Source organism: Mastacembelus armatus, chromosome 13, assembly GCF_900324485.2.
Source record: "Mastacembelus armatus chromosome 13, fMasArm1.2, whole genome shotgun sequence".
NCBI lineage: Eukaryota > Metazoa > Chordata > Actinopteri > Synbranchiformes > Mastacembelidae > Mastacembelus > Mastacembelus armatus.
In genome coordinates, this window is record NC_046645.1 from 18,797,795 (window position 1) to 18,815,983 (window position 18,189).

Here is an 18,189-nt window from a genome sequence, read left to right on the forward strand (position 1 = left end):
AGAGGAATGCGCAATGTTGGCACAAGAGTGACTGCCATTAAAACCACTAAATCAAAGTGGCAACTAAGAACATCTGGTTCGTCAAAATACTATTAAAGAAAAGATTTTATATCAATGATTTTGCTTGTCTGACTGTAACAGTTCAGTCCACTTTATTATCCATACATCAACATAAATCAAACTCTATAAAAGGGTCACACCTCAAAACACACCAAGAAAACATGCTTTTTATATCGCACACATAATTTTCTGCAATAAAGAATTTAGAATTTGCCTCTATAATTCAATTTTCTATTATATGAAAACCCAAATAGAAGCAACCAATTAGCATTTACCATTATCACGATCTGTTGGAGACTCACATCAGAGGCAATAACAGCAGCAGTCACCTCAGATCTACAGGCCTCAGTGATTGATGCTCCAACCTCTGCAGCTGACTGGGGTAATTCTTTATTCATTGACCTAATCATTTGGTCAGTTAGACACATTATTATTTGAAACATCTATGAGTCTTTGCCATTCCATGAACTGATGGTGATATATGCATTACAAAGAGGTAGCATAAAGCAATTAGTAGCTAAATCATGAATTTACAGTTATGGAATAGTTTCACTCTTTAACACATACTGTATGTTTATCAAGTCACAGACTGGATCAATTTTTTTCAACTTCCAAACATCATCTAGACATAAAAATCCAGTACTGGTCAGGCTATAGTTCAAATGTTATTTGTCCAAATGTTTTCTGTTCCCATAAATAATCACGTTTCATTGTTGATCATAAATTATTAAGTGATAAAATATGTCACTGAAATCTCTTGCCATTGTTATTATTGACTCACTTTTGTGGCAATAATATCTGTGGAGTAGACATAAATGAAAATTGTCCCACTAGGAGAATGGCAGTGTCTATTCTACAGGTTAACTGTGACAAAACAGAAATCAAAGCCCAACCAATACTGCATTTTTTTAGGTACTAATATCAGTGTTCTTGAATTTAAAAATCTGAAGACACAACACCAAACAATCTTGATGAAATTTGTTTATGTCATTAAGTTAAAAAATGAGTGGGAGATTCACTATCGAAAAATGAACTTGCCACCGCTGTCTGATGGACAAACTATATGATAGTGGCACTGTATTTAAATTACTTGAAATTTAAGTTTAGAATTTCTGTACTACTGGTTACTGGCTAACACAAACACTACACAAAAACTGAACTATTTATTTATTTATTGAAACTAAACTCGGCAATGAGCTTATACTGACCCATAAATCAGCTGAGTCAATTAATCAGTCTACAACATACTGCCATGCACAGTAACTTCAATTTAATTGCCTAAAATCCTAAACTCTGTGTAAACAAAAAAAAATCATTTCAAGCTCCATATGAAATCAGTGCCTTAATTGAGATTTTCTTGATTAAGGAACATTGAAAAAAAATCTGATCTCCCCCTTCAGTCTAAATGTATGGAAAGAGTCATCCACTCTTTCATCACAACACACTTTGCCTACTGTAAAATCTTTGCCTCTGAAAATTGTTTCTTGAGTGTAGCTGACAAATTGGGACACATCTTTTAAAAAGCACCTTAAAACATGTTTGTTCTCTATAGCTGTCTCACAATTTTGCACATTTTATTCAATTTCTTCTACATGTAAAATCTGAATTTTTACCAATTCTACTACATAAACTGGTTTGTATTAGAAATCTAAATATTACTGCCAATGTTTTGTATAATAGATGCACCACAAAGCAGTTTTGGTATATCATAGTAGAAATCTGTTGATAATATGTGTGTGTGCTGATAAATGTATTTTCCATTTGTTGTTTTTTTTATGCTAACATTTTAGCAGTGCAAGCTGCAATATAAATGTTTATTAGTGTTATAGTCTAAATGTCTACATGGCAGTAATGGTGCAAACTGAGAAGGAACTGACATGCAGCATTGCTTTTCTAATTTAGTCATTTGTGTGAGTCATTAGTAAGCTAATAAAACATAACACATAACTTTTTCTGACTGATTTTAATGAACGTACTGGCCAAATCTGCTGTGATATATCTGAACAATGCAGCAGTGTGAAATTCTGCTCTAACATGCAACAGTAGGAATGGCTTTTGTAGACCACATATACTTGAGGATAGTTGAGACATCAGATCATCGGTGAGTGTTTGTGTGTCATGGCATTTGTGTTTTAAGTAGTTACCTGCTGTATTTGTAGCTCTGTGTCAGTCCCCACAGACTGTGATAGCGCTGCGGCAGCTCATCCTATTGTTGTTTCCCCACGGTGTACACACATACGCTATGTAACACTGATCACGCCTGTAAAAACACACATGACAAGTTCATGTCACACCACTCAACACATAGGAAGGCATATCATTTTAGGAAATGTGTTTGAGACAAGTGTAATCTGAAACAAACAGGAACATATCACTACATTAATGCTGTTAGTTATATTTTGTCTATAGGCCCATAAATTCACCAATATAACACATATCAGTGTCTTCTTGATATGTTTTGTGTCATCTTTTATGCAAACATATTTCAGAGTTAGCAGAAAGTGAGCATACAAGCTGCTCAACACATTCTCTTGATTTTATGTCCGAGCATTAAAAATGCATCTTTCAGCTCGTATTATCAAATCTTGAAGAGTTGCTCAATTATGAAGTTCAGACAAAGAAAGGTTAGGTCATATTTTGACTCCATCTTTATAAGCCTAATTCTGTGGCTCCTCCAGCACCAGATTGAAAGCTCACATTTTCCATTGTATCTATTATGAATTGTTTTCACTACAAACGCAAGACTTGTGCATATCAATTGACTTTACCCTGGAAAGCTGTTCTCAACTCATGCTAGGAAAAACCAGAACTTTCTGAAACATCATCCCCTATCTTCTATGATCGAATCCTTACATACACTCCATTTGAGCAAAAAGCGAACACCATCTTCATTCGGTTGAAAAGCAGGTACATAAATGAGAAAAAAAAGGGAGGAAGAGTGGCAGTTAAGTTGATTTGTAACAGACTCACCCTTGTTGTACTGAGCTGCCAGGCCAAGAGACAGAAAGCACTGGGGTGCAATGGGGAAGCTGTGGCCCCAGAGTGTGAGAGGATAGTATGAGCACAGCAAACCAGAGTGCCATAGATCAAATTACAGGCTGGTAAATATAGCAGGGGCCTATGACTTCTACAGGTCACTCAATGCTCAGTGGCATTCCAATTTGCTCTTAAAGGACTATCATTTAGGCTTTTTATAAGCTAAGCTGGGTAAGCATGAATTCCACCACAGTGCTGTAGCCAGCAGATTGGCTGTTTCCACATAAATTAAACGTCTGAAGGGGCAAGCTTCACAGGATTATGATGATCCGCACACATGTCTGAATTCAGTACATACGGTATACGCTGTCATACTGAGCCAGCTGCTCGGAAATGTCATATATCAAAGACATATTCGTTTAAATGCATTCAGCCTGGTACTGTAGTGGATGGTCTCTGTGAAGGGTACAGCAGAAGCGATGAGAATGGCAGACAAATCATGGAAGATGCACTGCAGTTGCTGCTTCGTGCGTCTGAACAAACTGACTTGAGGCAAAAAATATCGTGCATTTGAAGGGTTCCTCACAAAGTACAGGTGTAACGTTATTCCACACGTGATTAGATAAACACCCGGACGCCAACAGCGTTGCTCGGTAATCAGTCCCTTCTCAGTGAAGGGGGCGGAGAAGGGACTGAAACAGAAGAATCTCACCATATCTCAAATCCCATGAACCAGGGAGTAACGAATTATAGAGTTAATACGAAGTTTATTAAGGAACTTGCATGATTATTTCGTCCATGTAACCTCGGTGAACGTCCCACATCGGTGAATATTAGTTAAGTAGCTATGTGGCTAGCTAACGTTAGCGTTTAACAGTAACTGTTAGCTGCCGTGTCAACGCCAGTGTATAGAGAGACCACCATTTAACGCAACAACACAACTAGGACCTTATGACTTACTAACTTATTGCAGAATTCCTCCCTTTGGTGCAACAAACGTTATATCCGACAGAATAAGCAAGACTTAATTCGACACAATCTGTGCTGAAACAACTTTCAGCTTTTATTCAATCTGGGATTATCTCCGCATCTTATCCGACCGCTCGGCGGTGGTATTTTTGCCGAATGTTTTGGTGATTCATTGTAACTTCTACAATGTTTTCTGAATTGTTATGACAGATATATAGCTATTATTTCTCGACAAGTAAGGGAAAGTAAAATTGCCAAGGTCTGGTAGGAGTCTGGTAAGGGCTTCCGTCCCCAACATAGAACAGCACCTAGCGTTACCAGGGTTATGGTGGTATAAGGTAATTGCATTCACTTACCTCACAGTTGGAGATCATTCCGATCCAAACAGGCTGAGTAAACGCCCCTAAAAGTGTGTTTTTGGCTGGTTTGAGCCGCTTTTATACCATTTCTTAAGTTGCTGTGAAATATGACCGATAAAGTTAGACGGAAGACAACACTGACACTGACTAAACCAAGTAACGGTTCTTTTCGCTTTAACAGTGACGTCAGTCCGGTAACAGCGCTAATTTCTGATTGGTTCACACCTCACAGTGCGCGTCACTAGCCACAGCAACAAGCCGCATCCCACACTGTCGCCATAGTGACGAACGTAAACATCAGAGATTTCGTTGAAGACATGCTATGTTCACGCGTATGGGAAAGGCGATCATTTGTTGGCAAAAATTAATTTTCATCACATCCTTTTGATCCTAGGCATACACATTAGCTGAAATATTAGTTTATTTGCTGGTAAATACTATCTAATGGTATTTTTACTCCATCCACTAAGTGCACGTGTACATCTGTCATGTTGTTTGACGACTTTGAATTTCTATATGCCAACGGATATAAATGCAACTAATAACTGTTAAAAAAATACAGTGATTTTAAAGATTTTTTTATCTATCTATCTATCTATCTATCTATCTATCTATCTATCTATCTATCTATCTATCTATTTATCACAGGGATTCTAAGAATGTATTTTAATACAAAGTATATATTTTTATAATATTTTATGAACAGTTGTTTGGATCAAATATTAAAGGAGACTGTCTAAAATTGTTTATTTTAATTATTCCAAGTTACAGCACTCAAGTAGGCATTCGTGCTGGAGTGTGCAAGTGTCTGCCTCAGAGACTGAGTCATAAAATCATGCTGCACTATAACCATCTGCAACATTAAACACATCTTGATACTTAAAATGCCGCTGTCCCATTCAGCTGCTGCTGTGAATAAAACAATGTCATAGATTGAGGAAAGAGACTTATTTATTACCATCAGTATCACATCTTTCTACATATATCATAAGAAAGATGGCCAATTCTGTTCCACTCAATATCTCATAGGTTTCTACAAAAATGCTTTAAACACCTCATATTATGAACAGTCCTGTGTTATATAGTGCGTAAACTGATTAGCTTAAATACTGGTTTGTAAGTCTGAGCAAGGATGAAACCGTGGCCTACTGCGCATTTATTCGAAACAAAATCTATCACACTATAATCAAAGTCAAATATAGTCTTCTGAGATTCACATGAGCTCTGGTGCACTGCTGTAGACAGATCATGGCTCAAGCAATTTATTTTAATCTCTCCAGAGTATCAATATATGTTTAATTTAACATTTTTCGATTCAAACAAGATGTGCTGTAGTAAAGCTGCCAGATGACTACTTTTATGTGTTGTGTATGTAACTAAGCAAAGAAAATATAGAGCTTTACAATGTATGAATTTCCTTCATTTCAGCAGACAAGTCAAGTGTCCTATTATAAGTTATGGGGTGTTAGACAAGCACTTTGTTTTCTGCCCAGCAACTTTGATAATTTCACATTAGTGGTTTCTGACTTTTTCTTTTAGTTTTTCTCACCAGTTCAAATGGGTAGGTGTTACTGGGGTATATTTGGATCAATCAGAATTTGAATCAAAATGTGATGACATTTGGGGTTGTTTTTGCTGGTAGGCCACTGTCAATCACACACAAACAGTCCAGGTGAAGCAGTTCAGCAAAGCCTTGGACTGTAAACCTGTTCTCAATGTTTTCCCCCAAAACAAAAGCACTGGTTGTTGCTTTATTAGTCATGAATCTTCAGTGTTACAGAAAAATACTTTAAAAACATGAAATAAATTATTTTAGGGGCTTTAAGGACTTTAAAAATGGCTCAGCCAATATTTTTGGCCTGCAATAGGGTTGACATACATATATATATATATATATATATATATATATATATACACACATATACATATATATATATATACATATGTGCATACAAGCATAGTAGTAGTATTAGTAACTCATAGAAGAGATGTTGCATACTTGATGCTTTTGAAGGCTAACAACGTTACAAACAGGACAAAGCACACTGAGCTGAGTTTTCTACTGACAATAAATCAACTGAATACACAGAGCATGTTTCCAAACAACTGCTAAATATGAATACTTATGTCTGTTTCCTTTGCTGTAAAACAGTGTCAGGAATCCGTTACTCTGCTAAGTTGCTTGTTACAGGAAAAATCAATAGCACCAGACATCTAATATTAATGCTCTTCTTATACATGTTGCTGTTGTATATTGAAATCAATACATATATTCTGAATATATTCCACATTATAACATGAATATCCTAATGAACTATCTTTGGTGAAAGTATTTCTGTCCAGGATGGACTAATATGTAAAATTCACTTGTATGTGGGAGATAAAACCTTAATGTAAAGGCTTAAAGAAATATTTGATCAAATAGTTGTAGTTTAATCTTGCCCGCATTATTTAATATTGTACCAACTATTAGACCCTAGTATGGCTGAAATTACAAAAACACTGGATCCCACCTAATGCAAATGGATAGCATATTTTGTAACAGATCTTTTCAAGTCCCTGGACATGTAAATAAATACATTAAATTGAGATCAGTGTCTTTTCCAAAAACTGATTACTGATCATATATTTGTAAAGAAAGAACACTGGTTAATTTAAACTTTCATACAGAAAAATTTTTGCAAGTAAGAAATTAAGCAATGATAAACCTTACATCAACATGTAGCCCAGAAAAATGAATTGAACTACTGAAATGCAAAATAATAACTTGAATCTGACACCAGCAAAAAAAGAATTGTAAAATTATATTTCCATGTGTGCAAACTCAGAGGAACTGTTCAAACTGCATGGCTACCATATGTCATTAAAATGGCCAGAAAAATAAAGTTCTTGTTCTGAAGAATGTGTCCAACTGAAATGAGATGGTTTGAATGCAATCAAGAGATATTTCAAATGTAGATGTTATCACTTTATAGTGATTGTAAACGTGCACCAGAAATGGACTTTTAAGTACCCTGGTGTGTTTGTGTGTGGCATTTCTTTCCTCACAAAGACCCTCATTTAGTGAGTTTACTGTAGTGGCTGAGCACAACTATTAAAGACACATATGAAGCCTCTAGAGGGCAGCACACATCACAACACAACAGCTGCTCTGTGGTAGCCTGAGTAGCATGTGTGAGTGTATAAATATATGCATACAGTATGTGAATTGTGATAAGAAACACAGAAACACCAGATCTTGGTCAGTGCTGAAGTAAACATAAACCCTTAGATAACCTTTATAGTGTTAGTTATCATCAGTTCATAATCGTAAGACTTCTGAAGAGGGAAGTGTGATTTTTATTCCTAATATGCCTCATCTTTTTTTCTGTTTACTTGAAGCCCTCCTTCATTCAAACCTGTAGCCATGGTTTGATGCTGTTGCTGTAATTGTGGCTGTGGCCATGGCTGTCCTTCACTTGTTATAATTATGGCTGTGACACCATGGTGAATAAAACACTAACTACATGGATGCCATCTCCATAGCCACGAATATTATGGAAAACAATCATGGTCAAATATGCAACTTAAACATGTGTAATGTAAAAACTGGAAGCCTCCAGTGCATATACAATAAGAATATGATCCCTTGCCCTTTGACAATGTGTATGACACTATTTTGCCAAACAATGTGAATGTGTATGTTCTAACATTGCCTACTATCCACAGAAATAGAAAAAACACATTTGATCAACAAAACAGAACCAAAATGCACCATCCGCTGCATTTGACAGTATACTTTTCTCTTTCTGATATTGTGCCTACGGTACAGTAGAAGTGATTGAGAACAAGAATTAATTCCTCTACAAGCACTGCCTCACCACTAATTAGGGTAACTTTTGCAAGTGTTTGTATGCTAGTGGTGTTGGATACTTGCCCGTGGAGGTGCTATGGTATATGCTGTGTACTAAGAAATAGAGCTGCAGCTAAGCCTTGCTGGTACAGCAGCGGCTTCCCCTCCGCTTAAGCTGCTAGCTGACTGCAGCTGCTTTCTTGTCCTGTTCTCCATTGAGATGTGTCCACTAACTTCAGTGGATGCCCTCAAATAAAGCTGAAATAAATAAAGACATGATAGTCTCCAGAACTGACTGCTTTTCCATACAGAACTTCACAGCAGCCCATGTTTTCATGTTTCACTTTCTTGCCAATCCACTAAATGGGCAGCTGATGCTATTCCATATGCATCTTCCAGTTATTTTGCAATGTCACATAATCCAATAAATTAATCAAGGAGTCACTCTAATCAGTTGGACCCCTGCTATTCATTTGGTCTTTGGTACCACAAGTATTTCGTCACCATCTTGGATGCTGTACGAGTGGAGGGCCCGGGTGTTATACTTCAATTCCTCTGGACCGAAGGCACTGCCCTTGTCGATATAGTAGAGCCTCATGCTGTTGGTGGACAGCTGAACCACTGTTGCCAGCTGCTTCTTCAGTTCAGCTACTGTCTGGTCCAATCGGATGGTCAACTGACACAAAAGAGCAACAGTACCTACATTTTAGGCATTAAATTCATTTTACTCAGAATAAATACAGTAGTACAATAAGCCATGTAGCAATGGTTGATAACTACGTTAGTACTGATGGTAAAAACAAAACATACTATAACCATGGTTCATGCTTAGCACACCTGTTCCACTTTGTCCTCATAGTGAACCTCCACTTGGGCATGGCAACGAGGTCGGAGATCAATCTCGGCGAGTGGTTCCAGCTTCCCATATTTGCTTATCAGGGAATGGTATCTGAAGAGGAAAAGAGAAGGTTGTGCTTTCAGTTTACACTGCACACACCTATTTGACATAAACATTCATATCACTATAGTTACAGTGTCGACATAGGTGAGCGCAGTGTACCTATAAGGCAGCTCCTCCTCAGGGTAGTCTAAGTGGTAACGGATAAAGAACCTCTCTGCATCTTCTCTCTCACTATCACTCACAACACTGCCGTTAAGCAGTGATATTGAGGGAAGCCTGAGGAGAAGCACATACATAGTGTAAAATGCAGTTGTGTAGCATGCAATTTTTAAATGCACCGGTGTGTCACCTCCTGTTGCTTGGAGATGTCAAGCACTCTGCAGGGCTTTTAGAAACAGCACAACCACTCCATTTACTGTAGAGGAGGCCCATTCTAATTGATGGAACTTACTGTGCTATCATCAGGCTGCGACGCTCTGCATTGGTGTAAGTTTGCAGTAAGGGAATGCCCTGCAGTCGTACCTCCTCCAACTTAGGGAAGAAGTTTAGCTTTTCAATATCCTCCCATCGATTAAGACCTGGCATGAGTTGGACACAGTTAGGTCAAAGAAACAGCAAGAGTAGACAAGTACTAGAAGAAGGTGTATGGTGTATCCTTTAGATAGCTCTGTCCAAACCATATGGTTACATTTTACTGTACAGTATGATAAGCAACAGCATGATGTTAAAAGGTTAAAAATTACAAGTTAAGGCAGATTTATAAAAGCAAGACAACACTTCCATTCTTTCAACTGACCAGCAACATCTAAAAAGACAAGTTAAACAAGGTAAATAAGCCTGGCTAAAATGTGAGAAGTATGTTTCTAGTTCAGAAATAAGCCTGGTAATATTCTAGGATTAATTTATTGTCAAGAAATGAATTTATCCTACTAACAAGAACTAAAGCCTGAAGCACCCAGAACCACCACTGTTAAGAAAAAAATATCAATAAGTTGCAGCATTACACTGGGTGACATCATCATCAGCACAAACACTGCAACTTAATATAACTTTATTCCACATATGCTGTCCTGATGAAAATATTCAGACAGAACAGACAAAACAGTACCAACTGTGTATCAATCCATCACTGAAAGCAGTGGCCAACCAAAGGTACCATTTACTTGTGTTTGGTAAAAAACTGCTTTCTAGCCATTTTAGAACATTACCTCTTTAATAAAATAATCCTCAGTCAATCTCTTGGTTATGGACGGAATACCACTAACTGGATAAAGGTTCAGTTTGCCTTTTTCTTGGGCTTTTAATTGGAGAGAATATAAAGCCTATAATTAAAGTGTGTCAATGTGTCAAATTCATACGGTTTTATAATCTCTTCTATGGCATTCAATTCTCAAAAAAAAAAAAAAAAAAAAATCCTGCTCCAGTAACAATTGACATTTTAGGAAAAACATGTCTTGAAAGCCGAATCTGGGACAAAGTAACTTGGAATTAGATTTTTCATGAGCCTTTAAAAGAGCAAATATAAAAAGTAATGTAGTTTTTGTGTTTGAAGTTTTTTTCCTCTATGCTCTGAATAGAACTCTAAAAATAGATTCATCACTGATATTCCCCAAAATAGAAATAGAGAGATAAAAGCTGACTTGGAGAAGAATTTGTTGTAATAGTCCATAAATAACACAAAGCTTTCAGAACACAGTACTGTTTGCTTGTGTAAATTTTACTGTTAAATTATGGCATACAGAAGCTGACATTGACATTCTAAAAAAAAAAAACCTGAAGAAATTCAGTGTTTAGTCCAGGAATTAAACCATCATTAAACACTAAATTAAACCATTATGTAGATACTAAAACACCCCGTCTAAACTTTTAGACACATCTAATACAAACACACACAACAGGCCACAGTCAGATTTCTGACCTGAGTTGTGCAGGTTGATGCTGCGTAGATTGGGAAAGAGCCGTTGCAGGATATCCTTGTTGTCCTGAATGGAAGCCAAGTTATTGTTGGCCATGACCAGAGTGTCCAGGCTGGGGAACATGGAGCCAAACTTGCGGACCTCAGCCCAGTCCTGGAGGCTGTTGTCAGTGATATGAAGCAGGCGCAGGTTGGGGCAGGCCGCGCTGGAGGCACTCACACTACTGTACTCATTAAGGCACAGGAACAGCTCCTCCAGCCTGCAGGACAACACAGGGCAAAGCAGGGTAGAGAGTGAAGGGGAATGTGGAGCTGTGTGGTAAAACAGCACAACACTCTGAGGACAATGTGTATCTTGAGGAGAAAGTAGTTCCTTAACAACTTATTAACCCTATAAAAAATTAAACTCCCTCTGTAGCAAACAAACCATTTCTCAACCCCACACCTTAACTTTGCAGGATGCTTTACAGATGCAGTAGGCACTCTGTTTTTTTTTTTGGAAATATGTTGCTGTTCAGTTTTTGTTGGTCATTTTTCAGTGCTTACTCAGGTATTTTCCGAGTGAGCAGCAGCACAGTGTCCCAGGACACTTGAGTGTTGTTGAGGACAAGACGTCGGACCCGGGAAAAGGCTTCGGCACACCGTGGCTTGAGGGTCATTCCTGCCAGGGGGTTGGAGCTCAGGTTCAGAAACGCCAGGTTAGGAATGCTGGAGACAATTTTACTGATCTGAAAATGAGATAATGTTTGTGTTTACATCATATAATTTCAGTGTAGAACCTAGACTGACGGTGGAACAGCATAGCACAAACACTTGTTTGTGGATCAGTTTATTTTGGTTTTTATCTTTTCACAGGATTTGTTGACAGTGAGTAAAATATAGAGCATGGCCAGACTTGTTCATGATACTACTGTAATAAACCCAGAAACAGTACCTCATGCCAGTCTTGCAGCTTGTTATCGGACAGGTCCAGTTCTATGACATGGGCACAGAAAGCAGCAATCTCAGCCTGGTCTCCTGCCCTGCTTATGCCACAGCCATTCAACACCAGCACACTGGGTACGTTTAGACGGTCTGGAGGTGAGGAGGGTGAGGGTGAGGGTGAAGGGCAGAATTAATGAAGATTAGTCGGACAGAAGGGAAGTTTCATATAGGACAAAGAGAACTAACTTAGGGTTACCGTTTGTTCAACAAATCCTGTAATTTTCCTTCGCCAGCTCACCTTTCATAGGGGAACCTTGAGGGGCTGCAGTAGGCACGACCACCACCCCCATACCAGGTGCTCTGCGACATGGGAAGTTCTCTGGGCTGTACTTTTCACTAATCACCTCTACAAAGGTGCGGCCATCATTATCCTCTGCTGGCTCCATGGCTCCGTCCTGCTGAACAGCTTTCCCCTCAGCTGGTCAGAAGTGCGGGAAAGAGTCATCCACAGTGATCACTGTCAGCTTGTAAAGTACATCTGAGTATATTTGCAGAGTTTTTACATAGGTGTAGCAATCACAACATTGCAGGACAAAAAATAAAGACATTCCAGACTAGGATGCAACAATTAATTGACTGATCATGCAGCTACCAATTATATTCTTGAATAATTATGAAACACTCAGTATAATGCATCACTAAATAGTGAAAAATGGCCCACACAATCATTCAGAACTAAAGGCAACCTCCTAAAATCTTCATATTTTTGTTCAAAGTCCAAATATATTAAATAAAAAATTAAAGAAAAACTGACGCTCTTCATATTTGAGAGGCTGGAAAGACTCAAGTGTTTTAATCATAATTATTATTATTATTAATAATAATAATAATAATTATTATTAATAATAATAATAATAATAATAATAATAATAATAATAAAAGTACATAAAAGACATTGTGAAAAAATTCTCCATAGTATGTCAGTGTCTGTGACACTCCTTTTACTGTCTGGCATGCACCTGACAAAGTTCTGTGACATGCCAGAAATTTCTTGACTAGCAGAGCACTTTATTAGTTTATCAGCTAGTTTCACACAGGCTGGTCTAAAATCCCAAACAACTATTGCTCTGTTACTCAGTACTAGTGTAGTACAATACTAAACTATAAGGACGACAATTATCAATTCATTCATAGAACAAGTCATTTACAGTTTTACTGGAGGTCTGAATTCCATGTTTATTAAAACACTATACATAACACTACATTTCATCACAAAACAAAATAAAACAGCACAGTAGCTTACATTACAGTAGGTTTCAAGAAGAACACAACAGTCTCATCTACATTGGAAAGACTGTGAGGGCACAAAGTCCAGTGTGATAAATGTCTGCTTTTATTTAGAGAGTTGCATAAGGATAGTGGAAGCAGGAATGGCACAAGTTCAGACTTGCTGTCCTATTTACATATGCCTGAAGGTGCCCAAACAAGACAAACATAATAGCTCATCTATATGTTTATCAAAGATACAGAAAATGTGAAGATGGCCTTTTTGACCAACGTATCACTTAGGTTTCTATAATTAAAATGACAAGTGTCTGTGTGTGTCTTAAAATGCCTGGTGAGAAGAGCCTTGCTGTGAAGTCTGCTGCTACAAAGCATGAATTATGTAGTAGTTTTGCTGAAATAAAAAAATAAAAGGATCCTATTACAATATCATATTTGACAAAAATGGATTGCAGTAAATTGTGGCAATGTATGAAAGCGATTTGTTACTCATCGCAATGCATAAATATTTGCTCTGACGCCATAGTTATTTTTACACGTCAGACAAATATAATCTAGTTACAATAAATATATGACATGCATGTTAGGGGTTTGAACCAATGTCCTGTTTGAGATTAATCACTTGTTTCTTTAAAATGTTCTGTATTCTCCAACTGTATATGGTTATAGTTAGGTAAGATATAGGTAAGATATGGCAAAAATCTTACCTGAAGAGACGTTTCCTTTGATTTGACCACTGTCCCTGCTCACTATTTTCTTTTGTTTCTGTACTGATGGCCTGTTAAAGAAATCAGGAGTCTGAGTCGTTTTCAATCCACTGACACATTAATTTCTTCATTCATTTTTAGTACAACAGAAAGAAAATTTCAGAATTTTAGAAATTTTTTACACAAGACAAAGATGTTTGGAAATATGAAAGGTCCTATAGCATTGTCTGTCTTACTCCAGAATAGCTGGTAGGCCTGTCCCCATAAGAAATACTGGTCTTTCTGTGGTGAGCTGTCAGGATTTGGTCTGTACAGGCCAGAAATGTGTGTCATATGGTGATAGTGACAGTGGATACAACAAGGTCAGGGACCAGTTCCCTTCTAATCCATTTGCCAACATCAATATAATCACAAACTGCCTTCACAGCATGGACACAAACCAGAGATTTCCCGGACAGTGCTGACAAAGTAAGACACAATCATCTATCAGTGACATTATAACAGTAGCCTACACAGTTTGCAAAACATAATGGGAAGCGACTGAGCAGGACGATATTTGAATTCGACATAATCTTATCAACAAAGCACCACTGTGATTCATATGTCACCTTTTATAGATGGTTTATCAATAAACTGGAGCTTCTCTGTTATACTTACTTCATCTGGGTAAAAAAATTGTAATTTACGCCGATCGGATATGTAACTCCAGGTGATGCGGAAAATATAATAAGTGGCGTTGTTATGTTGTCCAAAGGCCCATAATGTACAGGCAACTATAACAATGACATGTTTTTTTAAAGGAATCAGGCTGTTTCACTGGGAGGCTGCCTTGCCAACCCTCCTTGAAAAGTCTTGTAATTTTATATTTCTTTGCTTATGAATAAATATATACACCCGACGGTTTGTAAAACACGACAACATGCGATTTAGGACGATGTTCTTATTCATTCGGCATATACCTTTATGACAAAGCGATAATTATCTAGAGACATTTTTAACTTATATACGTGCCTTATCGCATTAGCCCCTCACATTAGCTTGGTGAAAAAAATGCTTTTTAGATCCATAGAAAGTTGATATTTTACTTCTAAAAGTGATGTGTTTTCTGTGACATTAAAACCCATCTTACTTATAACTTGCTGCTGAAGAAAAGGTCCTAAGGTGCTATTGTTACGTCACACATCTGGACGATAAGTGTCCTAAACCACAGAATTGAGACATTTTTTGAATGGAGTTTGGATTGTGTTACACTAGAACGTGCATAATTAACCAAATACAGCCAAAAAATGACACATTTTCAATGACAACTGCAGCTACATGGGCTAACTTATAACCTAGCTGGGATATTGTAAGTCCAAGACGCCATGCAGAAGACAGTGTCCAGTCCAGACTCGGTAACAGTGAATCTGACCCCCAGCAGCAGCTCGATGGAGCCCGAGATGGATTACAGATGGCAGCGATATAAATATACTTTCAGTAATCACCATCTGATGACAGTACGCTACTTAAAACGTCTCACAACATGGTAAAAAAACAATGTCATCTTTCTACATACCTTTAATGTCTACTTTGCATTTTCCTTGTTGATGAAAACAAACCAGCTGTCATTTTGCTCACCCCTACATCCCGGAAGTGACGTAACTTCAAGGGTGAAAACGCGTGTTATTTAAATTATTTATTTTATTTTTTACTTACACCATATATACTGTATTTTATGGGGTATTATCATATTGTACCGAAAGTTACAAATAAAACAAAATACACAAGGTTCCCTCTCAGAAGCATAGGCCCATGATGTCATTGTGTTAATGGTATTAGTGCTGATAATAAACATGATTTGGCTTGTCGTGTAGCCAGATGTCTACCGTTGAAGACACTTTGACATATTATGGTAGGGAAAGAGCAGGTGTAAGTAATACCATAAATGAGGGCTGAATTCAATTTACTGCAGGGGTTAAGGTTCAGGACCCTGGTATACTGCAGCATTATTGTAACATATAACAGAGCCAATTAATGTTGTTAGTAACACCTGTGTGCTACCTGCTATGTCAGCTTAACATGTCTGTGAAAAAGGCCTAAGAATGTGAGTAGTCTAAAGTGATGACAATCCAGTGGTAATCAGGGACATACTGTATTATTTTGAAACCTGAAGATTTTGGTTTTTGAATAAGATTGTAATAAATTGGCGGCCATAGGCTGAATACATTGTGAGAATTAGTAATAAAATACACTGTGTGCAGGGCATGCAATGACAATGCATTATAGCCAAGAAACAACAGAATGTAAATCAAATAAAATTAAGGTAGCCTACTCTGCATTCTCAATGGTGGATAGAGATAAGGCAGTTAGAGACATTATAGCTCACTTTCTGTCTCACAGGCTAATGACCATTAAATCTGTATATGTGGGCAGAAACAAAGCCTCAAAGGAAATATAAAATTATCAACCACAGTATACACACATACATACACGTGACTCCTAAGACTGCTTTGAGTCATCAAGAATATTTTCAATTTCCTGCATGTCAAAAAAGAGCAAACATTTGCAAATGAACTAAATGGAGACAATGTATAGTAATTTTACTATCAAAGAGGAATGTCTCACTAACATATGCCCACTTCAGCAGTAAACATGGACATGTTTACTACTAAAGCTATTTTGAAGGGCTGTGGCACAGTTTCTGTCATATTTAACCTGCTCTTAAAAGCACAGCACTTTAAACACTCTCCTCCTTTCAGCCTACTCACTAGCTTTCCATCATTTTGTGCACATGAGCCCTCTAGTGTTTGTGTGGGGAATTAATACATATTTTGCTTATTTGCACATAACACACAAGTGTCTACAAAATAATTCAACCATGTAGCCAATATATTTACTCATGGGTGATTGCTGCTTTAAGACAGGGAGAATTTAAGAGAGAAGAGTTTTTAACATGCTAACCAGGTGTGGTTTTGAGTAGCAGTGACCAACTAATCTTTAATGGGCCGGCAGTCAGTGAAAAACCTATAGAAATCTTTTTAGTCTGATAATTTCAACTTATCTATCTTCAGATCCTTTTTGTGTATGCTTTGATTGTTTTGCTTGAATTTTCTTCAGCTGGTAGACATATCTACTTACACAAAAATTTAAAAACACAAAAATTAAAATTTTTATTTGTCACATACGCAGTCATACACAGTATGATATGCAGTGAAATGCTTGCACAACTGCCCATGACCTCAATTAACGTACACATAAAGAAATAAGAGCACAAGAATAAGCATAAGAAAGAAAAAAAAAATAACAATAACAAATGTGCCAAATATATAAGATAAAATAAACAATGAATTTGCAAGTGCAATTATAACTTTGCAAATGTACAATAAGATAAGATAAAAATAGAATAAAAATAAAAAATATACAGATTTGCAATGTGGATAAAAAACAATTTACAGTGTTCAGTATGTACAGTATTGGAAGGAATGGGAATGATGGGTGCAATGTCCAGTGCTCCCCTGTTGTAGTGTGCAAATGTACAATGAGTACAGCATTATGTGTTTGAGTGTGCAAAAGTGCAATGTGCAATGTCCAGTCTCATGTGCAAATATTTTCTAAGTGCTAACTGTTTGTATATGTTGGTGTATGTTTACATGATTAGATATGGAGCTGCACAAAGCACATCAAATTTATCTTTAATAAAATGTGGATCTTCTGAAATTACATTGGAAACAGTGACAACCTGAGGACTGTCCATTCATTCAAGCTGAAAAAATGAACAACAGCATAATTATTTACTATAAAGAATACAAAAAAAGAAAAAATAATAATGAAAAGTCAAACTTTCTTGATGCGCCCAACCTATTTTAAGCTTGTAATAATTTTCTGATTATTCTCATAACATTTGTTGTACAGCTCTACTTAGGACCACGGTTAGTATGTTCTATGGTCTGTATGGTGTATGGGAGATTCAAGTGTCTGTTTTACTTGGCTGGTTGTAGTCATAGATCTTGACCACAGCTGACTTCAGGTTCTCCACTGGGAGCTCCTGTATGAGCTCTAACTGGTGGTTGATTGGTGTGTCCTCTGTTAACTTCATCACTGTTCTCTTAAGATAGAAGACAGACTCTTTCCAACAATATTCTTTTTCCAGGTGAAAGTTTCTGTGTTATCTCACCCTCTTTAAGGACTCTGGGTCTGGGACAAATCCAGAGAGCATTTTGATATCCAGGATCACCATGTTTGTACTTAACTCCTTTCCACTATATCTGTAATGGAACCACAAA

The 18,189-nt window shown here is 37.2% G+C and overlaps 2 protein-coding genes across 5 annotated transcripts in view; both read right to left on the reverse strand.

Moving 5' to 3' along the window:
* Nucleotides 1–4,520, reverse strand: part of usp2a (ubiquitin specific peptidase 2a) — a 31,843-nt gene extending 27,323 nt beyond the window's left edge. The window contains exons 1-2 of one of the 3 annotated variants that reach the window (XM_026293153.1): nucleotides 3,031–3,304; nucleotides 2,205–2,320 (exon numbers count right to left, since the gene is read on the reverse strand). The gene's annotated coding sequence lies outside the window, so the exon portion shown is untranslated. Of the gene's footprint in view, nucleotides 1–2,204; nucleotides 2,321–3,030; nucleotides 3,305–4,361 lie in introns of those variants that run through there. The other 2 variants (XM_026293173.1, XM_026293163.2) reach the window with 2 other exon arrangements.
* A 777-nt stretch (nucleotides 4,521–5,297) lies between these two features.
* On the reverse strand, nucleotides 5,298–15,547 carry tbcela (tubulin folding cofactor E-like a). 2 transcript variants are annotated; one of them, XM_026299072.1, is made up of 11 exons: nucleotides 15,483–15,547; nucleotides 14,164–14,234; nucleotides 13,928–13,998; nucleotides 12,235–12,414; nucleotides 11,947–12,086; nucleotides 11,559–11,740; nucleotides 11,016–11,272; nucleotides 9,549–9,675; nucleotides 9,257–9,373; nucleotides 9,034–9,145; nucleotides 5,298–8,872 (listed from the first exon to the last, which is right to left on the reverse strand). In XM_026299072.1, exons 2-11 carry the CDS (start codon nucleotides 14,190–14,192, stop codon nucleotides 8,666–8,668), a joined length of 1,422 nt encoding a protein of 473 aa, XP_026154857.1. In that variant the 5' UTR covers nucleotides 14,193–14,234; nucleotides 15,483–15,547; the 3' UTR covers nucleotides 5,298–8,665. The 2 variants fall into 2 exon arrangements, with proteins under 2 accessions (XP_026154857.1, XP_026154858.1); XM_026299073.1 differs by lacking the exon at nucleotides 14,164–14,234.
* Between the last annotated feature and the right edge of the window lie 2,642 nt (nucleotides 15,548–18,189).